The sequence below is a fragment of the Porites lutea genome, chromosome 2 (genome assembly GCF_958299795.1).
Source record: "Porites lutea chromosome 2, jaPorLute2.1, whole genome shotgun sequence".
Taxonomy (NCBI): Eukaryota; Metazoa; Cnidaria; class Anthozoa; order Scleractinia; family Poritidae; genus Porites; species Porites lutea.
In genome coordinates, this window is record NC_133202.1 from 18,512,987 (window position 1) to 18,537,342 (window position 24,356).

At 39.1% G+C, this 24,356-nt stretch overlaps 1 protein-coding gene and 2 long non-coding RNA genes across 3 annotated transcripts in view; all 3 read right to left on the reverse strand.

The window, feature by feature from the left end:
* The window catches only part of LOC140927949 (cysteine repeat modular protein A-like), a 40,655-nt gene extending 18,988 nt beyond the window's left edge, over positions 1-21,667 (reverse strand). Inside the window, exons 1-2 of the mRNA XM_073377657.1 lie at positions 21,604-21,667; positions 3,180-3,251 (exon numbers count right to left, since the gene is read on the reverse strand). Of these exons, the coding sequence (XP_073233758.1) occupies positions 3,180-3,251; positions 21,604-21,623 (92 nt within the window). The 5' untranslated portion in view covers positions 21,624-21,667. The remainder of the gene's footprint in view (positions 1-3,179; positions 3,252-21,603) is intronic.
* Positions 21,668-21,970: 303 nt separating this feature from the next.
* Positions 21,971-22,880, reverse strand: LOC140927950 (uncharacterized). The gene is made up of 3 exons (XR_012164594.1): positions 22,809-22,880; positions 22,434-22,505; positions 21,971-22,053 (listed from the first exon to the last, which is right to left on the reverse strand). It is a non-coding gene; the product is annotated as an uncharacterized lncRNA (long non-coding RNA).
* A 358-nt stretch (positions 22,881-23,238) lies between these two features.
* LOC140927951 (uncharacterized) overlaps positions 23,239-24,356 on the reverse strand; it is a 75,971-nt gene continuing 74,853 nt past the window's right edge. The window contains exon 3 of the long non-coding RNA XR_012164595.1: positions 23,239-23,311. This is a non-coding gene — a long non-coding RNA (uncharacterized lncRNA). The remainder of the gene's footprint in view (positions 23,312-24,356) is intronic.

Sequence of the window (24,356 nt, forward strand, 5' to 3'; positions counted from 1 at the left end):
GCGTAAGAAGCTAGGGCGTTGAAACGCTCATACGCGCTCTCTGGTTCAGCTGTGATGCGGAGTAGAACTGGAACTAGTTCGCTTTCCGCTCTCGATCCGCTGTCAGGGCAAGAAAAATGGCGCCATCTGGCCAGAGGTAGTTTCGGATTTAAGCCTAGTTCTCATATGCCGCCGATGCACCTGCGACATGGCCGCCGGTACTGGCGAATATTACAGGTTGAAGGTCGCGTTTTATCTTGCCAGTCAAAACCAAATGATGATAAACGGCTACAAAAAAAATCTGTAATGGTTTTATAAATTTCGTTTGTGCATGCAAATTTTTAGAGTGAACTTTTATGAACCTTTAAGGTTTTTTTACTTCTGAAGTGACGACTTCATAATGGCGATAGCAAGGTTTTTGTTTTGTACGTTGGCGTTTAGCTTGTTAGTAAAATAAAAGATTTCAGTTGCCCAATTTAGCGATTTTTCTTTTTTCAATATACACTAAGATGGTAAATATTTTTTTTAGTTACAGAACCGCGATCCAAGAAGGTTCTGACTATTTTTAAAGTTCTACTAGAAATTGCATTCGAATGATCTCGTGTGACAGTCTTTACATAAACAACAACAAATTCTGCTTCACTGTGGTATAAATCTAAAGGTTGTATTGCACAGAAACAGAATGAAGCCTATAGAGAAATTTGCTTTCAAATCCCCACAAAGATTCCACTGTAAAATTAAATCATAGAATGTGTTTTTTGTTATTATAATGATTTTTTGCAGGACAACAGTGAGTGCCCGGCCTGAAAAGACTAATAGAACACACACTGAAAGATAAACGAGTTCATAATACCGTGAATATGAAGAAGGACATGAAGAGGTCTTAATTTGACTTCAAGTAGAATAAATTGAGACTGCTGTGTAACATTGTATTTTTGTCGTCAGAGGCTTATGTGTGGTGTTGCACAAACTACAGTCAGCTTTCAGATGGAAACTATTGGGACTGGCACAAAATGTCTGTATTAATGGACAGGTGTAACTCTTATAGAGAGTAAAAGAAAACAACTGAAGAATAGTAGGGACCAACTCGATTTCCTGGAGGTGCCTTATCTTTTGATTGTACTACTGTATAATATTTCTAGCGTTATATCCTTTCTCTTAATATTATATATTGTAGACAAGGAAACAGGAAAGTATCTTTTAAATCAAGTTTGATTAAGCCTGGCTGCAGTTAATAAATTTAACCAAGAATGAAATTGAATCATACTGGACATGAAGTATACAAGTGTGTTAGGGTTGCTGGTCACACTTTTTTAATGGTTTAATAGCTGTTACAGGCCACTTGTATTTCATTGTGCATACTTTTGAATTTCTATGTTATATAAATGTTTTATGTTGTTTCTGTAAGATATATATATATATATATATATATATAGCAATGGCTGGTTTCAATGTAAGACTTGTGAATGTTTAGTTTCTTTTAAGTTCCTTAGAATGTCTTACATGAGTAGTTTTCAATGACCATTTCATTACAAAAAGCTGTTATTATCAAACAAAAATATTTGCTATTTTTGTTCTTGCGACTTCTTACTTATTCTTCATTGCAAAGTAGCATTAGTGTACAAGGTAAAAAATAATGATGATTTTATTATATTTTAAATCTACCAGGACTTTATTTTTCACAATCTGTCCAACTGTAATGCTCAATATTGGAGATAGCTCAATAAGGTGTTTAGAGAAGAATACTGATGTCCAGCAACAAATCCAAGCTGTAATAGTGAAAACAGATCATCTGGCCTTGAAACTGGTCAGCAAAAAATAAATGCCTTAGCAGATGATGAATTACATAACTTGCTATTAAACTGAAGTAGAGAACCGATAATATTAATCTAAAGATGATGTCAGTGCTATCATCTGAGTTGTGATGCCATTTTCTTACCAAGTCACGAAATTTTAATACAGGTCACGAAAGTGGAACTAAATTCAATACAGATATTTGTTCGTGGGGGAAAAATTAAACAAAACAGAAAACGAACGTGAGAAAAAAAAATTTGTTCCTTCGCTATTGCTCGCAGTAAATGAATGCCACGGGATAATGGCTAACGTTTGCTAGATAATCTCTCCGACGGTCCGGCATAATGTCCGCCATCTTGTTTTCTCTTTGGTTGTAGCCAGACCCTTGCATCTCGACCCCACTCGTTTCAACGCCCTAGCTTCTTACGCCCTGGTCAAATGAACCCAGGAACCCTCCCACCGTGCTCCTCGCGATGAAACTCGCGATGCACTGTGCCCGCCCCCGGACGAAGGCAGATTGTCGCTGTGACGTAAGGTGGGAGCGACGGTTAATTACGTCACGTCTAAAAGCCCGGTCATACGCATCCCGAGAAAGAAAACTCTGATGAAAAAAGGTTAAAATTAAGCGCTTCGCTAGCGGTTGTGATGAAATCTGAGACTTCAGAAGCATAGAAGGGAAAGACAAATTATCGACAGATCCTTTGACGGCAATTTTGGCAATTTTGAAGCTTCGAGGTGGAACGGTCAGCTTCAGAGTCTCCAGCCTTCCCATTTTTCTTACTGTTAGTACAACTCAAAATATTAAACGTCGATAAAAGGGCTTCCAAATGGCTCTAGAGGCGAAGAGACAGTAGTAACAAAACACAAACACAAGGTAAGTCATTTTTATCTCTATTTTTGTCGAATAATAGAATTTAGGACGTATTTTGTTTATTTTCGTACATTCTCTTAAAAATTCAAAGTCCAACGAACTCCCACTTTTTTGGGGCTGCTTGTGTAGAAGACTGAGAAGCCATTTTGCTCGTAACTTACGCGAGTTTGGTGTCGCTCGCTCGGAGGAACTGGCGGGGAATAGCATTGGATATTCACTGATTGAGTAGCCAATCAGAGCGTTCGAAAAACACTATCCACTGTTTTAGTATATACTAAATGTTTATAATGTTATTGTTTCAACATATTTTTCAGCATTTATTATAGGATTGGATGTATCTAAATAGGTTTATGTTGTAATACTCTTTCTCTGTTCTTTCGGGGTCTTTCCTTCAAGTAGGTGATTTTTTTGTAATTAATCAAAATTTGATATTTAACTTCCAGCTAATGAGAAGCAAAAATAAAATGTATCACCAATGTTTCGCCATAGGTATACAAGGTTTGTTTACAGACACGTGTATTTTTAATTAACTTACAAAAACGTGCATTTCATCAACGAATCAAAAATGCCTGGTGAAACTTTTGATAGTCTGTTCCCATGAAGAAAACTGAAATTAAAGCATAATGTCTGTAAGTTTACTCTGCAATGCAATATTGATATTGAAATGTTTGTGACGTAAGTTCAATATAGACCCCAGTGTACTATGGGTAAGGTGAACATAGAATAAGATTAAATTTGTTGAGTTCATGTTTGGTTCGATCCGTTGTTTCAAAGGTTAAATCCGGTTATTAAAATAGGCCATTTCGGAGTTGCGTAGGGAACTGGGGCGAGTTTCAAATTTCAACTAATCGATAAACTGACACCACCATATAAAAGGTCATGTTGAGATTGGTCATTTGACCAAGTTTGGTGCTCTAAGGTTGAACAGGGATCAAGGTATATTTCTGTGATGTTCCTAAAAACGGGCAAACACATAGCCTGAAATTCATCCGATTGCTTAGAGTCGTTTTCTCCTCTCAACAACGTCTGAATCGACCGGTCGTTAATGTCGTCCAGTGACGTCATTCACTACCCGAAAACCGGGTAGTGATTTTGATTGGTTGATTGTCTAAACATTCGCATAATTATGTATAAATATGAAAAATTTTAGCGGGATTGTCGCTTGCTATTCAGCGGATCGCATCCCTGGCATTGTTTCGTTTAGTTCATACATTTCGATAAGCTTAATCTTTATCTTAAGCAGCAAAATTGCCCTTGTTTTCGAAACTGAAATGCTAAATTGAACTGCGAATGAAGAATCATTGCGGAGAGTCGGTAGGTTTTTCATTTAGAGCCGCTTTTTGTTTCGGCGGCCGGTGATTTTGTTGACGCGAAGTTTTCTGAGATCAATGTTATAGTTCGACCTTCTTGCTATTTTTACCGTCAAGTGTAATGATTCTGTTAGCTTTTCTTTCTTGTCTCCTTGTTTTTTTTCTTCGTTAAGGACCAAATAGCGTCCTTTCAACTAAAGCAAATCATTGTGTTTTTGAACTAAGTGTTCCGTCTGCGTGTTTATTTCATTGCGTGATTGCGACTGAGTTTGATTATAGAATTTAGTACAACCGCTTCAGAGTTGTACTGCATGCAGTTGATAGTTTGAACGTTAAACATGAATTACAATCGAAAAAAATAAAGCAGTTCTGTATCATGCAGACATTTCCAAACGATATTTCTCGGTTTGCCACTCGAAAATAGTGTTTTACTTTTTGCATGAATTAAAGCAAAGGTCAAGGAGTAGTAACGTCACTGGACGGCATCAACGGCCGGTCGATTCAGACGTTACTGAGGGAGTAATAACGACTCGAAGTAATCGGATGAAATTCAGGCTAGCAAACACAGTGATTTTCGAATTATTTCCTTCCAAGTAGTAGATGCATGACGAATTTTACAGTTTAAAAGAAAAACTGAAAAATTTTAAAGAGTTTATATGGTTTTGGGGGACGGTGTCACAAAATTATAGACGTTTGTATGGATCTTTAACCATGTTTCAAGAGTCATAACTCAATCCCTGTTCAACCTTAGAGCACCAAACTTGGTCAAATGACCAATCTCAACATGACCTTTTATATGATGGTGTCAGTTTGTCGATTAGTTCAAATTTGAAACTCGCCCCAGTTCCCTACACAACTCCGAAATGGCTAATTGGCGACAAGGATAGAAATGGTCTGCTAAGAAAGCTAAACAAATTTGCGCGATACTTATGGCAACAGACGATGATCTTCGTGGAACACCACCGTTTAATTGCAAAGTAGAGAGCATGAGCGTTGGAACACGATGGCGACGTTGGAAGAAGGTTTTCAATTTTACGCCGATGATCGAGGAGTCACGGGAGCTGTTCGTAAGAAGGCGTTACTATTGCACTGTGTGGGCATGCATGTTCAAGAAGTGTTTGAAACTCTGATCGATCCTGGTGCACCCAAAGGCAAACATGACAACGAGTTCCAAGCTGCGCTGCGAACATTTGATGCATATTTCACACCACAGGTAAACAAACCGTACGAGCATCACACCTTACGCCAGATGAAACAGGAGGAAAACGAGACGGCCGATCAATTCGTAGTACGGCTCGGCAATCCGGCTGTGAATTGTGAGTTTGGAGATTCGAAGAATGAGCGAATATGGGATCAAATTATCGATAAATGCAAGTCTACGAAGCTTCGGCGAAAACTCCTGGCAAAAGGCCAATATTTAAATCTGGCTGAAACATAAAGGATTGCACGATCCCTGGAACTTTCATTGGCACAAGCAAAGCAAATTGAGGGCGGAGACGAAATAAGAGCAGAAAAGCAATTCAAAGAAGAAAAAAACGTGGTAGATTAACTATGTGGAACATAGTACGGAAAGTGAGGAGGATGAGTATGCTTTTGTACTGAATGTCAAGAAATTGGAAGCAGAGAATGGTTCAGAGTCTATTGACCTGCTACTTGGTGGTGTGGTTGTGAGAACTGAGAAATGCGGTCCTTGACTCGGGTTCTTCTTGTAATATTGTGGATCAGAAAACATGGGAAGAGTTAAAGAGTAACAGTATTAAATGCAAGTCAGAGAAGTCAACACAGAAACTGTACCCATATGGCTTGTCAAAACCTCTTGAAACTCTGGGAAAATTTGAGGCAGTTGAGAATGTAGCTGGAAAAGAAATAACGGCCGAATTTATTGTCATTTGTAAAGTTGGCAGACCAATATTGGGCAGGAAGACAGCCACAGAATTAGACCTTAAATGGGGTTATCATCAGCTAAAACAGAGTGAGGATTCTCGAGGGATAACAACCTTTACAACACACACTAGTCTCTACCGTTTTAAGAGACTGATGTTTGATATAACATCCACTCCTGAGATATACCAACATGCACTACAGCAAGCTCTTCATGGTTGTGAGGGTGGACGTAATATTATCTCATGACATCATTCTTCATGCTAAAGATATTGAAGAGCACGCTCCCCAATATGCCGACCAGGTGAGGCTTCTTAACCAAAGAGGGTTGACCTTAAATAAAGAGAAGTGTACGTTCAAAATGCCCCAGCTACAGTTCATGGAAAACCTCTTGTCTACACATGGTATTGGCCCTATAGAATCAAAGGTTGAAGCAGTGGTCAAAGCGAGAGAGCCAGAAACGACAGCAGAAGTTGGAAGTTTTATGGGTCTAGTCAATTTTAGTGCAAGTTTATCCCGAATTTAGCAACCATTGCTGAAGTACTCCGTCGTTTAAATAGATTAGATGTTACATTTAAGTGGGAAAAAGAGCAACAGGAAGCGTTTGATGCATTGAAGAGAGCTTTGGCGAGTGCGGAAACATTAACGTATTATAACAAGGATGCAAAAACGAGAGTAATTGCTGATGCTATTCCAGTGGAACATGATGGTGTCTACAGACCAGTCTATTATGCAAGTCGAAGTTTAACAGCAGTCGAGAGAAGATACTCCCAAACAGGAAAAGAAGTATTAGCCTTAGTGTGGGCCTGCGAACGGTTTCATGTATACCTTTATGGAAAACATTTCCAACTTAAGACTGATCACAAACCACTTGAGGTGATCTATTCAAGTAAATCCCATTCGTCTGCAAGAATTAAACGTTGGGTTTTAAGACTCCAGCCATATTAGTTAAGTAGTAAATATAGACCAGGGCCACAGAATGAAGCTGATGCCTTGTCACGTTTGACTCAGAATCCTCCAGTTAAAGATGACAATGTGGCAGAAGAGTACATTAGATATTAACCTGAGATCAGGTTCTATTTTCGTTTCGCTTTGAAAATTACATTCCGGCAGGCAAGGCGAAACGAAAAGAGAGCCTGATTCAAACCTTCTACGAAACGTCTGCCGCCCACTTTTTTGATTGATTGACATTTGCCGAATCAGCCAACCAAAATTACTTCCGTTGCTTGTTTTTCTAGTATGCAAATTTTTCACGCCTGGGAAAAAAAACAGGCTTTTATCTGTTAAATTTTTTCAGCTAAAAATAAAACAGTCAGCACAGTCACTTTTAACTTCTTGTGAGATTTAGGGAGATCTCGAAAGTTATTCCTGTTGGCGTAGAGGGTAAAACGTTTTCGAAAAGACGGCGACACGATGTTCTACTAGTTTTATTTTGGCTAGGCGTGCTCGAATTTAAAATACTGAAATTTCTATTTTTCTGTTGCCTTAATATTTTCCTCGGCAATTTTCCCTTATTTTCAATACATAAATCTTTAAAAACAAAAGCAAACAGCCAACGAGCGAGGACACCAGTTTTCCTGGTTTATTTTTTACAAAAAGCGAAGGAAAAAAAACAGTCTGTTACCTTAAGCGCCCAGCTTTTATAATAATGCTTACACTGAAAATTCCTTGAACAGCCATGCGATATTTTTGGTCCAATACTTCACAATTGGCGATTGAGGTTTCTTTCGCAGTGAGCCTCCGATTGCGTACCCCGTTCAGAGAAGTCATTCCCGGCTAAACTTTCAAATGAAACCAGTTTAAAGATGGACAGTATTTTGATTTGCACTCGTTTGTTGGTAAATCAAAAGGTACCTTGTTAGCGGTCAATAACTTGCAGAGGGATTCAACTCCGCGATACACTCACATTAGTTCCGTAAATCAAGCAAATCCTGAGAAGATATGAACAACCATATGAATTTTCTGAATTTCCATGGTACATATTAAGGCATATTTTTCTACCATAAGACCATAAAACAATAAAAAAGACAGCAAAATCGATCCTTCTCTCCGCCAACAACGGATCATTCACGACAACAACCACGCGAGGAATAAGCGCTTTCAACTTCCGGCGTTTCCGACGGCCAATCAGTTCTTGTGGCATTGTTCTAACAGCCAATCAGCGTTACGGCCAAAATCTGGCCGTAACGAGCACAAACGTGAGAGAGTTTGTATCAGGCCCAATTTTAGCGGTAGCCGTTAGAGAGAATGTATGAGAACCGCTAAAATTGGGCCTGATCTCAGGTTAATTAGATATATTGCAGAAAATGTATCCCCTAGAGCCGCATCAATTCAAGAAATTGAAGAAGTGTCAGCTGAAGACAAGGAAATCACAAGATTGCGGAAATGCGTTCACACAAATAACTGGTAGGACTATCTGTGAAGCAGACTACAAGGCAATAAGGACTGAGTTGACAGTGCTAGGAAAGCTGGTATTAAGGGATGCAAGGCTGGTTACTCCAAGAAAACACCGGAAGCAAGTATCAGACCTCGCCCACGAAGGACATCAAGGGATAGTAAAGACAAAACAGAGACTTCGAACTATAGTGTGGTGGCCTGGCATAGACCGCCACGTTGAGCAGCGATGCAGAACGTGTCAGCAAGTCGCTACCACTAGAGCCAATGAAAAGGACTGAAATACCTTGCCTTGGCAAGACTTGGCAGCTGATTTGTTAGGACCGCTTCTAACCGGTGACTATCTGTTAGTAGTAGTAATAGTAGTAGTGGACTATTTTAGTCGTTTTTTCGAAGTGACAGTGACCATGTCAGTGACAACGAGCAAAATGACTAGCTGTTTGGAAAACGTGTTTGCTACCCATGGACTCCCTCTTTCTCTAAAGACTGATTATGGGCGGCAATTTGTATCAGAGGAATTTGAGACTTACCTCAAGGACAATAACATTGAACACAGAACATCAACACCATTATGGTCGCAAGCAAACGGTGAATTCGAGAGACAGAATCGTGGTTTATTGAAAGCAATGTGCATTGCACATGTTGAAGGACTTGATTGGTGAAAGAAACTGCCCTGCTGGTGTGCTTTATAAACGGAATGTTACTCGTTTGAAGAAATATGAGGAAGATATATCTCTACTGATTTAGAGTCAGAGACCAATCAGCATAAGCAGGCATCATTGGAAGATGGATCAGAGGTTGAAAGTCGAGAGGAGAAACAGGGACATTTGCGTCATCTCATTCTCTGAGACTCAGGCGTAGCCGTGTGCCTAAGCGTTTTAAAGACTATAACTGTGACTGAGGAACACGTAAAGATTTATTTTACGTATACGCCGATTGCTTCAAAATTAACAGAAGGAACGAAAGTCGGAAATCGAAAAACAAGTCAAAAAGAGCTTTAGCAATAAAAACATACACATACAGGTCATACAGACGCTTCATCATAGATTGAATTTTTTCGCACGGACGATTTGTTGCTCTCGCCACCCAGTGGTAACTGTCGGTACATAAGGTAGTACAGCTATTTGAACGCGACTGGAATTCACCTTTGAGTGTAATGTAACTGCCTAAAAGGACCTAAAAAAAGGCAAAAACAATCCAGCACCGTTCATATACACTTTCTTTATATTTTGGGATTAGTCTAGGAGGTAGAACCCTGAAAAAATCGAGACGTAGCACACCCTCTACATATTTGGTCGGACATCACAAAATGATAGGGCAATACCCATAGAACATTTTTAGGTATGATGTACTGATGTACTGGTGGGACGTCATTGTGCTTGGGGCTCATTTGTGACTGCTGGTAAGGCCCCTGTGATTTAAGCATATTTTTAGTATCATTATTTTATACATGTTCAACTCGACATTACTCCCCTAAAGTTAAGCCTAGACAATTTTAAATTGGTTCAAGCATTACTGGTGTGAATATATTTTATCTTTATGTGTGAAACAACTTAACGAGGTTTCCATGGTAACCGTTGCTATGGTCATGTTTAATTAAGGGTATTTAAGCAATAATTAGCATTAGATTCTTCAGAATAACGACCAAACTTATCACTTCTTTATCCATCATCTTAAGTTAATCAAACAAAACAATACTTTTGAATTTAAAGTTATTCAGTTTTCAAAATAACTCATCTTTCCCTTAACAACTGCTGTTTACTACAGTGATTACGGTCAAAACTTGTTCCTTTATTTTCTCTTTTTGCTCACAATAATCTTTCACTATCTTTACAAAATCTGAACAATGTTTTCACGGTAACAACTGCCAATAAGACATTTTATACGTGAAATCTGAAAACAGATTTTGACACCAAAATGGCACTAGCTTTGGTTTTGAAGATAGTTTTCAAATCGACGAAGGAATGAACAAATTGAGGACTTCAACTTTCCATTGCATAATTTAAGTATAAACTTTAAAACTGCAATATGGAATCCTGAAATTAGGATCAAAATTCAGAAATGGAATTTTGGGCGATAGTGAACACCATAGTTCAAATACCGAAACTTGAATGTGTATTGCTGTTACTAGAGTACTAGAGGCTAAACGTCAGCATCTGTTAGCTCGTCTTCACTGCTTCCAGGTGTTACATCAACTGGCTTGTGAAGATTTTGGCAACTTTCATCATTCATACAAAGGCATGCCTCTGTACAGGGCATCTCGTGGGCTTTGCAAGGACACAAATCATCCCTTCTGCAGACAGATTTGGTACATTTGCAAGCCGTCAGTTCAAGCAGCCCTTGTGGTGCTGGATCCTTGGACATCGAAAGTGGTTCCAAAACACCATCCACTTTCTTCCATCCGTTGCTGACTGGCGACGGGAGTTGCTGTGTTGCATTCAAGCAGTGTTTCCACACATATGCCTGGTAGTTAGCACGTTCAATGTGGTGTCGCAAGCTGTTGCTTGTGGGTGGTAAACTTTCACTTCTTTGGTGCTTTTGGCAGAACATCCAATAGCGTACGTCGTCAGCTGTTACCCCTGCCTTCTTGTTGGTTGTATAAAGGGAGCAAATAAACCTCTCACAGGCTTCAACAGTGAGCGCTTGGTGGTGGAATCTGACTGCCAAGGTTGCCAACACTGTCATGGAGACTGGGATATTTGAGAAATACCTTCCATTCTTTCTTTTTCCCGATCTGAAACAACCCACTAGTAGAAACACAACCAGTTAGTGCATGGAATGCTGGAATCGCTGCGCAAACACTCCTACCAAGTTTCTCAGCAATACGATGGACAGGGACGTAGCGAACCTTATCTTTGACGCCTGTCTTGAACCAAATTTCGTTGCACTGTATCATCTGGTGTGCATAGATAGCTAATACAGCAACATCTGTATCAGGGGACTGAATGACAATCCTCTCTTTAGTGGAAGAGGCGTGCCACGCATGAAGGATCATCCTTGTGTCGGCTTCTTCATGGTCTGATCTCAGCTCTGCAAGGGGATCCGTACGTCCACGGGTTACAACAACTGCATCTGTTGGATCTTCAAAGCCACCTCCAATTACCAGCTCTTGATCAGGAAGTAAGTTGTATTCACCCAGACTGCACCACTCTCGGCAAAAAAATCTGGAAAGGTTAACCTTCTTATTCTGGTTGCTGATAAACTTCCCCCATTGCTTTGGAACTGGTGTATGCTTGTTTGTGATTTGGATCTCAAGAGCTCTGCTTGAACCCCTCCTAACTCTTTCACTTTCCTTTATGGACTCTTGAACATCATAGCGGTCAAAGACAACATCTACTCTTCTGCACTGACCTTGTCGTAGAGGTGTGAAGAGCACATTAAAGTATCTTTCAGCTAGGTTTCCGAATGTGCGGGAGCCTGCAGACTTCAACGTCTGGACAAGAGCCATTGCATAAAAAATGAATGCGGTTGATAGTGCACTTTCAGGAAGTCTTCCTTGTGCTTGACATTCCAGTTCAACCTCAGCCATAAGGACACTTTTTGTAGTTTTCCGCAAAGCACCATCTGCATGTGCCAATGCAAAGGGCACGGTGGACAGTTCATATCTCAGGACCTCTTTCAGATCAACGTCACGACACTTTGCAGCAATTAGAAATCTTCCAAACAAATTTCTATCAGCTGAAATAGTGATGATCTTCTCGTCTGCGCACTTGATTTGATTTGTTTTTGCCAGAGAAGCAAATGTTTTCAAATTCAGTTTCGATATCTTGCTCCAAAAGGATACCACATCACTGTCCATTCTTTGTCTCCTAAATTTCTTTGCTTCTTCTGCTCCTGTGCTGAAACAGTCAACGAGCTGCTCTGCCGCATCATGCGGCATAACGAGTCCAGTGGCGATGTTTCGTAATTGAACTGGGTCTTCCTTCGATGCCTCACTCAAATCAAAAGGGTTTGACATGGTATTAGTAATGGTGTTAATCAGCCGCTGAACATCGTTTTCATCCCTCTTTACTCTTTGGGAACCTGCCTCCTTGTGAGTCCCAATCTTGTCAGAGTCTTCAAGGTTGCAAAGTCGCTTGGTTGCAGCAGTTAGCTCAGCTCTCTTGTGACTTGTTAGAAACCATCTCTCTAGTGCCGAAGCATTTTGTGTCAAGCCAACAATACCCCCTCTAGTCTTGCTGTCGAGATTGATGGTTTGTTCCAAGGCCATGTCAGTCCAAACTTAGCTAAAGGGTTGACTTGATCTACTCACTGGGTGGTTGCCATTTAGGAATTCTTCGTAAACTTCTGGAGCGTGACTGGGAAGCAGCTGCATATCAGCCAAGTAGATTGGGAGCCACCTGCAATTTATTGGAGGAAGAGGTCAAAATAAGAGAAACGTAAGAAGGGGCCGGGTAAGTGAGAAAGTTAAAGCTAACCGCATAATAAGGTAACGTCCTATGATAATGTGTAGATCTCTTCATGCGTTTGAACAAACGCGTTCACCACTTGGGATAAAGAAAAAATCCCGTAATAAGTTAGATATATTATAATTCAGTCTTAAACAAAACGCATCATTTCGAAGCAAAGGGGAGTAAATCCTTACAAATCCTTATCATATTACAAATCCTTATCATATGAGACCTCTAATCCTCGTAGCGATGATGACTCTTTTAAAGTTAAATTAGGCTACTGTTCTTTAGTACTGATGCACAATTTGCAGTCAATCTGAAAGATATGAAAAAAGATAATCAGAATAAATCGATTGCCCACATACCTGGAATAGTTGATGCGATCCATTGAAAAGAAGTACGGTACCATTTCTGCAACGGCTTTCAAATGAAGTTTCCATGATCCCTCTCGTTCAGCTCGAATGAAGCGCAACAGCAATAGAACAATGTCAATATACATATTCCAGAAGTGGAATAGTTTAGACTACTGACTAGCTTCTTTGCAGAATCTCGCAAAAATTTGTTGAAGTTGTGGGAGTTTGTTGCACAGAAGACCGAATGAGGTCTTCAGAGAGGCTACATCATTACTTTCCCTTTGACAACAGTTTATTAAAGATAAACACTGGCCCTGATATACTGTTGGGAGCTCGACGTCCTCAGCTTCCATCCAAGCTCCAAATGCTTGCCACTGCAGTCTCAGTAGTGCTTCGAGAACAAGCTTGTGTGCACGCACGCCTCTGTTGTATGACTTCCCCTTCAATAGCATAGATGCCGTGTGGCATCCATACACACCAGATTCTATTAGCAGGTCTTCAATGCCACTGTCCTGAAAAATCTTTCCAATGACTGAGAGGAAGTTTAATGCTATATGAAAACCTCCCATTCGGATCACTGTGTTCTTAAATTCTTCAGGCCGTCGCCACTGAATCTCTTTGGCCTTCATGTAGATTGCCAGGTCAAACGTAATTACACTGTGCTTCTGGTGTAGTACATCCATCATTGCTTGGACGTTCTTCATGGCAGTGTAAAGTGTACTGTATTCAGTAGGTGAACCATTGATCATTGGACAGTAACCAACGGAGGTCAAGGGTGGCGGCTCACTTGCTATCTTTGCGTTAAACCTACTCCAACTTGGCAAGGGCTGAAAAACTTCGCCGTCGCGGTTATGTAGATTTTCACTAAACAACTGGTGGGTACACAGACGTGTTAAAAACCAACCAAAATCCATCTGAATTGCAGTGGTACAGAGCAAGCTTGAGGACTGAAACCACTCTTCTTCTATTTTGTCTTTGTAAAAGGTTACGGCAGGCCGCTTGCCACAAGCACCAAACTCCAGCAGGGGTGGATTTGCATCTGAGATGTTAAGAGACCGTCGTTTTTCTGAATGAGCAGGACGAACTGCAGGTTTCGGTTTTGGTCCTTGTTGCTTTCTTTGGTACAGGACAAGTGTAGTGGCATGAGTAGTTTGCTTGCCGTCTAGTGTCTCCTCATTGATATCGTTATTGTCTCCCGCGACTTGAACGAACACTCCTGGTGAAATGTTAGATGGAACAACAGCACCCAGATTTTCTGAGCTGGCTATAATGTCTAATGCTAGGCTAGTGTCAACTACTTCTATGTCATCATAAGAACAGCAGTGACCGAATCTGTTTAACATCGTTACCAGGTGCTTTGAACCTGTCATATGGCGAACAGACATCGCCAAACCAATGTGCTTAGGGGTCTTCACGCGACCATGAGTTGTTGCATATATTAGATCTTGTGCAATTGCTAAAATATGTCGCTCATCTGCGGCATTGGAAGCAGCCGGAGCAGATACATCAACTTTATCTGGATTCGAGATCATCAAGCACAAAAAATTGTAAAGATCTTTAGGCATTAAACTCTTTACTTTACAGGCACTGATGTGCTCCACATCAACAGGTTGGATCCCTATAATTTTGCTTTCACTCCGTATGCTTGACCTCAGTATTTGAGCGGCGTGGTATAGTATGGAATTGACATCATTCTGACCCTGGCTGTTTGAGGATTCATCTTCAGAAGACGCTGACATTTTAGCCAAATGGCAACTTTTCTTAGCGGCTGAATTGATGACATCCTGCAAAGATATAGAGCTAGAGTAAACCAACTCTGGCTTCGAGGGATCCTGTACCTTCTGAAAGACAATTTCCTCTTGAAAACTTTGTTGCAGTCTGCGTTTTAACCTCTCTGACTTGTAACTTTTTGCCGTGTTGCAGCCAAGGTGTTGCAAAATTCCCTGGTAAGAGTCCAAGAGGGTTTTCATATCAAGGGCCACTCCTGATTCTAACTGAGGTTTGATGTCCTCTCTCAGGTTTTGGAACGCTTGGGTGTAAACATCTTCCTCCCCATCAACTCGAAAGTCAACAAACATTAGGTTGGATTTACTTACATATTGGGAGCGGCAGTGTTTATGATACTTGGCCTCCGCAGCAATCAAATCAACTCCTGAAATCTTCAACAGCATGCTCTCATCACTCCTTTTTTGTGCAGCCTCCTCTATAACCTTGCATGAATCAAATGTTGAAACGTTCATAAGTTTTGTTGTCCCCTTTGACTTTTTCTGCTGACACAATAGACCAAGGGACCAATCCACTGCATTAACTTGCGATCTCGAACTTGGTCTGTCAACGTGCCTTTCTTGACTTTCAGCAAAAGGTAATGGTTTAATAAAGCTAAGATTTCTCTTGCTTGTATAACTTTGAAAACACTTGCCGTGCCAGACAACATCTAGAGCGCCTAAATTTTCAAAAGTCGACAAAATCCTGCGGTAAGTTTCATCTTTCCTAACCTCTACAGCTTCTTTAAACGAACTCAATCCAGCTTCGGTAGGACTTCTTAGTCTTTCACAGCTTTTTTCTTGACAAATAATACATTTTGTTAAGTCTGTATCTGATTTGGGCTTCTTTTTTGGAGGCAGAAGCCTCACTTCGCTTTCTTCCTCACTGCTTTCAGTACAACTAGCCATTACCAATCATCTTAAGAAAAAGTAAAAAGGAATCATTGATTCTTTCCTCTGATCAGAAAACCTGCTTTCCTAAAATTAGCAGTGATTAACTTCTGAATTCAAAAAAGAAAACATGTCCTACGTAGTTAGTTGTTTGCTGACGACATGTTTGAATATATGTACTTTTCAAGATAAAATTGGAGATTTGCTCTATAGATTTGTGTATAGTTTCAGATAAATTGTTCTAAGCAAAGTAAAAATTGCTGATAAAAACTTTTACAGGACGTGTTTCATTGTCAATAATTTGTACGTAACCAGGTAGATTTCCTTAACAAAACAGAATTACTTATAAATAATGGAAAGTGATGTGCTTACAAACCAAAACCTTTGCACATTGTCGGTCCTTCGCTAGCCACATGTTTAAATATTCGTCATTTTCAACATAAAAATGGAAATTGCTCTCTGATTTGTGCACATCTTCAGATAAATTGCTCTTAACAACATAAAACTACTCCTAAACTGAAACTGAACGTGTTTTTAAAGTCAAAACCTTACCTGTGAAAGAAAACAGCGTCGAACCAAAATCCAATATGGCTGAACTAAACAGTCTGTAAGTACCAATTGCATTGTGGGAGCCTTACTCCCTTTGCACTCTGGGAAGTTTTCAATTTAGTAAGAATCGCAAACGTTATTATAAAAGTAAAAAAGACACTTGCATCAGGCAATTAGAGGTAGTTTTTGCTGAGAATCTATATTGAATCTATATTGATTCAGACAAAAATTTTCAATTGAATCTCTTGCTAAGGGAATTTGATAAATAAAGTGGTAGAGATATATTTACTGGCTAGATGCCGAGTTTTGGAAAATAATATTTTGATGTCACAAATACTGTTTTGTTTGATTAACTTAAGTTGATGGACAAAGAAATGATAAGTCTGGTCATTATTCAAAAGAATCTAAATTGTAATGCTAATTATCGCTTTAATAGCCTTAATTAAAAATTACCATAGCAACGGTTACCATGGAGACCTGGTTAAGAAGTTTTACACATTAAAATAAAAGATATTCACACCAGTAATGCTTGAACTAATTCAAAACTGTCTAGGCTTAACTTGAGTGGAGTAATGTCGAGTTGAACTTGTATAAAATAGTGATACTAAAAATATGCTTAAATCACAGGGGCCTTACCAGCAGTCACAAATGAGCCCCAAGCACAATGACGTCCCACCCGTACATCAGTACATCATACCTAAAAATGTTCTATGAGTATTGCCCTATCATTTTGTGATGTCAGACCAAATATGTAGAGGGTGTGCTACGTTTTTCATTTTTTAGGCCTCTTCTGGAAATCTCCTCTTGGTCTAGATATTATTTGAGACACTTCTCTCAAGATAGAAATGCTCATAGTATTTTTTAGTATTCTTTTCGAACTTTTAAGACTATTTCATTAAACTTTTCGTAGTTTACATAAGTGCAAACCTAGAACTTTTAAAGGCTTTAAACAAGTGAATGTTCGGGCCAGGAAGCTTAATTAACTGTTAAGTAACGAACAAACCATTGAGTGGCGTACAAATTAGTTTACTTCAGTTGTTCAAACAGCAGATAATGTCTCAGTAATTTGAAAATTAGAAATGATTCGAGTCTATCTTTTCATTTACCTATAGCGGTTAAAGAGATTGATTGTTTTTCTACATTGGTTCCTACGCAAGACTAATAGAGATTCCGGTAAGTTGCATATCTTGTGCTGTATCCATGGATGACGTGTATAATGAAACATCTCATTAACTATTTAAATGAGAATGATAATGTTAAATCATGAAAGCCATAAAAACCTTCTCCACCGTCAAAATTCTTAATTAATTCAGTTGTGGCTTGGCTCTTCTTTTAAAAAAAAATTCTACAACTTCATTATTTTTACCTGTATTTTCCTTAAGAGGTTCTTATAAGTAAACGGGTCCTAAGTTAAGATCTCATAAGATTAGTTTCATTTGCTTCAGCGGAAGATATTGCCTCGGCTGTGATGTTATTCAAATGGTAGTCTGTCTTACATTTTGAAGTGGCCATGCCACATGAATTCGCGATAACATACGGAAAGGACCCACATATAAGAACCTAGAATTTTCGAGGTCAGGCTGGACACGTTCATATATTTAAGGGTAGCTTTTCACAATTTAGGCTGATCCGCGGCAGATCAAGAAAATTCAGAAAGGGGTGGCCGGCCTACTAAACAGCTCTATTCTAGATACTTTTCATTTTTCTGACACGAAATTCTATGAAAACAATACAAAATTTCAGAGGAAAAGGGGGAGCCGAGGCGCCGAGGCCCATCGCTTAATCCGCCCATGCTGATTAGGTTTTTCACAGGTTCTCGTAGTACCACCTTGACAGAAGTATTGTACTACCAATACATTATGGTTAAGCACTTGTATTTTCAACAACAAAAGTGCATGCAAGGAGAATAAAGAAAACATATAAGCTTACACAATAACGTTTTGTTAGAGGTTTTTCAAAAATTGAAATCCAGAATTTAAGTAATTTTTGTATAAGAACCTATTTTTCTTTGCCAGGTTGAGCAGGATCTTATATTTCTGGGTATTTAAGGGCCAAATTTCAGTCTATGGGTTCTTAAATCACTAGGTTCTTATAGGTGGGTCTTTTCTGTAATCCAAATGGCCCCCCCAAAATCTTGTATAATAACTCCTAAAAATCCAAGAAATTAATCGTTCGAATGTTCCTGGTAAGCCATTGTGAGTCAAATGGCATGCGGTCTCATTGGCACAGTTCACTGTTTGTGCCAAATGCTGCGCTGTTTGGTTGTCGGGCCCATGCCCACTTGCCAGTAATCGTATGCCATTTCTAGGGTTGAGAATCAATGAGTACCTAACGGACAATCCAAGAAGTAAACGGTACCTTTTAGGGGGAATTTATCCTTCACCCCATTTCCTATCCGTTCGGCTTGCGAAGCAGGCACTATCCAATCCACCCTCATCCTCCGTCAGATATTCTTCCATGATGCTACACAATCTTGGTTATTGCCAAGGATGTGTTGAATGCAGGACTTCGGGCTCTTTACATCGGTTAAGGATTCGAGTTGGGGTTGATGTTCCTGTCACAGTGACCAGAATTTCTTGCAATGCATTTATTCTTTCTTATCGTTTAAGCAGGAACTGTTGCTTTTTAATGCGTATCTCTCACTCTGAAAGCAATGAGGAGGCCGCTAATCTTCCAAAAAACTTCAGAATTGGCATCAATAACCACAGAACGGTGAACCATACATTGAAAAATCAGAACTTGATTCTGGAATTAAAAACAGTGACAGACATCCCAGGGCGCGTCTACATGGGGTAATACACCCATGCAGAGTATAAGATCCTGTTCATCATCAAGTGCCACAGAAACGATCAGAACGTCCTGAATTCCTTGCCAGTCCCACAGTCAAATAATAATGGAATAATAATGGAATTTATATAGCACTTATACATCGCTGTTCTAAGCGTCCCAATGATACTACCATCTACCATATTTCTTTATAACCCTGAGGGAAAATCTTACGTTTTGTGGCCTTTAAAGTCATGTTTAATCTATGTCAGAGCCTTGAAGAATTTTCATTGCTATGGATTTTTGCCCCTTAGAAACTTCCAGACGTCTTGCTCCCGAGAGGATGGGAGGCTTTTTAAGAGGGGTGTTACATGATCATAATTTTACGCGCCGCTGACGATTCGGCAAGCAAAGTTTTGAACGGCCTGCAATTTTCTAACATTCTTATTTGTGGTATTTGTCCAAACATTCGAACAGTAGTACATTTCGCTGAAGACTAAGGCATGTATTACGGTCAACAACGTATTTTTTGTCTAAGCAATGTTTGACCCGGTTAATTTGCGCTAGACGGGCGATACTGAAGTCGTTATATGGTTATCAAATGTTAAGTTCGGATCCAAAATCACGCCGAGATCTCTCGCTGATTGCGGTGGGGAAATATCCTTTCCCAACATTGGCAAGTGAAATTCATGGAGCTTAGAGGTTATCTGTCGGCTCCCGAAAACAATTAATTTTGTTTTGTCTGGATTCAGTAGTAGCCGATTTCCGAAGCACCGGTTGCGCACCTGCAGGAGATCTTCATTCGTTTCTTGAACAGCCCGTTGGGAGTCGTGTAAATTAAAAGAAACAAACAGTTTTGAATCGTCTGCATAACATTCTGTAGAGCAATGCCTTGCAACTTCCGGTAGATCATTTACGTATATGCTAAATAATAGGGGGCCTAGAATACTGCCTTGAGGAACGCCACATTCAACTGGAAGAGGATCAGAAACGGAACTATGAATTCGTACAACTTGATATAAATTTGTAAGGTCGCTTTGTATTTTACGTGACAATATTTGGTGGTCAACGCTGTCGAAGGCTTTACTCATATCTAAAAGCACGCAGGCAGTCAATTTCTTATCATCAATTCCTTTGAGAAATGCATCAGTTGTGTGAATTAAAGATGTCTCAGTAGAGAACCATTTTTTGTTGCGCTTTGTTTTGTGGTAAGGCTTTCCTTGGTTGTCAAATAGGTGACAACCTGTTTCAATTTTGAAATAATGAGGCCCACGCCACAGGAACATCAAGGGTGTTAATTGCATGCGTTCACTCTTTTGGTGGCATTATGCTCACTCTTCAAAACTAGCCAGAATCTTTGGTGACACTCTTTTCTGATCTCTCTATCATTCACGAGGGCTACATTCTGTCTTCTTTGCTTATATTATGGTATATGTGTGACCATATTATTTCTTCTTCCAACTTTATGTCGATGTTTCAAACAGTTTTCCTCCTCTGACTGTTTTGTTTGCACAATTTTGAAGGCTGAACTCCATTTTAATGTCATTACTAAACGTTCTGAGCGTGCTTCAGAAAAGACGCGTTTGCTGTTCAAAAATTTTTTCCATGTTTTCATACTTCAAACTAATGCACTAATACCAACATTTCGTCTTTACAAGGTGTGGATCCCATCACCACCACTAGTTGTAACGCTCCAAAGAGAACCAGCAAATAAGAACGAAAACCACTTTAAAAATTGCATACAAACCTCGCTCATTATTTTCCACTACCCTCGTCTTAAGCATGGGTGCTAGCCCATACCCAAATATTGGTCAAGTAACACCCTCCTAGACCAGTCATCGTACAAACCGATCTCTCACAGAGAGCTAATACACTATTGCACTTCTATATAGAGAGTAACGTGTTTATCGCATATTAGATTACTTCTCAGTAGTCAGGAATTCATATTATTGATCATGATAGTGAATAGGTAGCTGGTTGCCTCTTGCCGTTTAGGTGTTTGGTGGTTTAATGTCATTTTTCTATTATTTTGTCAGTGTAGTGCCTGCAAACCAGCAAAAGCGCCCAAGAACACCTCCAACATAAAACAAATATTTACTTTTTATCCCGTTTTTTAGACATGATTGCTTGAGTTTTCTCTTAAAAATGATAAAATTTAAATATGAGTTTGATTTATTCAAAATTGACAAGCAATTTGTGACTTTACTTTACTAGTATTAATGTAATGGCATAATTGTGTAATATATAATTCGTTAAAAAGCATCAAGGATAAAGTACTGTTTAAAGAACGAGCAGGAGTGTATCATCAAATTTAAAAACTCGAGGCAAAGCTGACAGTTTTTACACCTAAAAATACGACTGCGATTTTTTTGAACGGCTTCCAAATCTCAGATATATATCGAATCATTCTTGCACTAATATTTAGAACTGGGGTTATTTTGGTCTAAAACGCTGGACGTGAAGTTTCTTTATCAGATATTAAGAACTTTATTAAACATTGATTTCTTTCGCTTTTTCTTTAGGAATTGTTAATATTTTTTGAATATGTCTTCAAGCATAACAGATTTTTATTGAAGCAATGGATAAGTATGTTATCTCAATTGTTTCAAAGATTATCCACACCATGTCATTAAACATTAAAACAATAAATTTTCAACTTACAGATATTTCAGATGCTTCATTTGTTTGAAAGAGTCTTTACCTATTTCTCGAATATAATTATTTTGCAAATACCTGTCGGAAAAGAACGAGATTAATTATACACACATAGACCTAAAATCATTTAAGGAACAAATGATATACACCAAAGTTTATATGAAAAGTATTTCCAAAGAAAAACACATCACTGAAAAAATACAATTGTAGCCCTCGCTACAAGAAAGGCTGTTTAGACCAAGGCTATGGGGGCCCCTGCTTCAAACTGTTCAGCTGAAGAACGCGATATTGAAACGAACGGTGATCTCAATATTAATGAACTTCAAATTTAATTCTTCCCCAGAGGCAATTTTCCGGGCTTCACTTCAAGTTAACCTGACTTACAATTGATTTAGGTATTTAAGACCAAGGAAGGTTGTATCATTGATTCTTGTAAGCTGGTTCCCGTCCAAGTTTCTAGATAAGCAAAAGAATGATCAGTTATATTTGTTAATATGAGAATTTAACTTTGGAAAAAATAATCTAAGAAATAAAAGAGCTTTAAGAAAATCCTTATTTGGACAAACAAGGTATTCACATTAGTATATTACAATAACATATACACGTATGTATCGAGGCTGATCCACAACTACTGAAAGTCGCAGTCGTGTATTATAAGGTGTAAAAACTCTCGGCTTCGCCTCGAGTTTGTAAACCTGATAATACACTCCTGCTCGCTTTTTAAACAGTACTTAATTCAAGCCGTATATTTTTAATAATGCTAAGAATGATATCAAAGTTTAAAAACCAAAAAATTAGCAAATACCAAATACAAGAATATAACGTTTGGTTCTTACAAAAAATACAGCGGGCTTGAGGAGGAAAAAGACCTCGGGTCAATTGCCTTTATACCATTAAATTCCAAATGCCTGTTGTGGAAAAAATGATAAAAAAGCAATCTGTCACTGTTCTTTGATTAGGTAGCGTCCTTCTTTATACTTTGGAATCTTATAGCACAGAGCGAATCTCACAATGGAGCGATTTATAAATCTTGACATGCAGGTTTATCAACACGTTTGACAAAGATAAAAGACGTATTTTATCCGGGATTTCTTTTTTTTCATGCTTCTTGATGGCTTGACTAGAATAAGGGAGAAGTCGTTTTCACGGAGAAAATTTGGTTGGTCATGCATCCAAATTCGTAAAAGCGGATGTTTCACAGCTATACTTACAAGTGTTTTAACCGAGGTAAGCGTCTAAAAGTTCCAGTCCTGATGTGCCTTAGAGCATTAATACTGAGATTCCTGTAGAAGATATAAAAGAAACAACTGTACCCATTGCGTTTTGATCCGTTAATCTGACATTTTTTTGGCACTATTGTCACTACTGTGCTGTAACACGCAACCTTAAAGGATCTTGTGGTAAATTGTCTTACTGGCACTAGCTCCGACTTAACGTTGAGGGGAAATCAGCAGTTGTAATTTTAAGACTGACTTTACTCCATAACAGAGAGTCGTCTCCTTGTGTGGGAAAATACTTTGTGCTTTCCAGTTTCTCTGTATTGTTTCCAAAATTTTAAAAGTGAGAATATGCACTCGCGTTTCTTTTGTGAAAGAAGTTGTTGGAATGACAAGGAAAAGTTAACCTTTAAATCATTACTTACAAGACTCGAAGATATTTCAGTGTTGCAAACACTCCATCAGGAAGACTTGATATGTTGTTCCTCGATAAGTCTCTAAGAGAAAAATATTTTTTTGGATAAATTTAGTTTGAAATACTTAAAACTTCACCTGCCTTAAGGGCTGGTAGAGAGAGATTCAATGCAATTAATAATATTCCGCACACTCCGTGCATTATTTATTTATTTGTCTGTCAATGCATTTACATCAGTCCATAACTTCTTCACTGTAACATTGCCGCAAATAAAGGGGGTTCCTGCGTAGCGTTTGTGTGTGTTAAAAGTGGGAAGGTGGTAAGTTAAACGCTGATAATTGCAAATAAAACTCCGACATTTCGGCAATGCTGCCTTCGTCAGGGAAAATATGTAACATCGCCGCGCCTACACACTTCGACCGCCGCCTACACACTTTGACCGCCTCCCGGTTAGCTCAATGGGATGAGCGCCGGTCTGCTGAGCGGGATGACGCGGGTTCAAACCCCGGCCGGACCAACACTCAGAGTCTTTAAATACCTGAGGAGAAAGTGCCGCCTTTGTAATAACATATGCAAACGGTTAGACTTTCTAGTCTTCTCCGATAAGGACGATAAACCGTAGGCCCCGTCTCACAAGCCCTTGCAAATGTAATAAATCTGTGGGTCGTTAAAGAGCCCACACACTCTTCGTAAAGAGTAGGGTACGTAGTGCCCGGTATTGTGGTTTATCTCACTTCCACACTCACGTATGGGAGCATCACTACTCGTTCTTTCATTACTTGTAAACTGCACCTAAGCAGTCTAGCAAAGTCTCCCAACCAGTGTTGTAAATTATCCCTGAAAAGCCCTGAGGGGAGTGGATAATAAGATATTTACAATTTACAATTTACAATTCTCTTGACAAACTGTCTACTGGGTTTAAAATTTTAATGCGCATCTAACTGTGGTGTGGACGAGAGGCTCTCTGTAACTATTTCCACTTCATGTAATATAAACCGACGACCCATCGAATACCAAACCACACGAAGCTAGGAGTGTGTTAATGAAATGAGCATGAACTTTCATCGAACTGTCTCATCTGTTTTAGTTAGAGACAAATTTATGTTTACAATTATTATAACGTATCT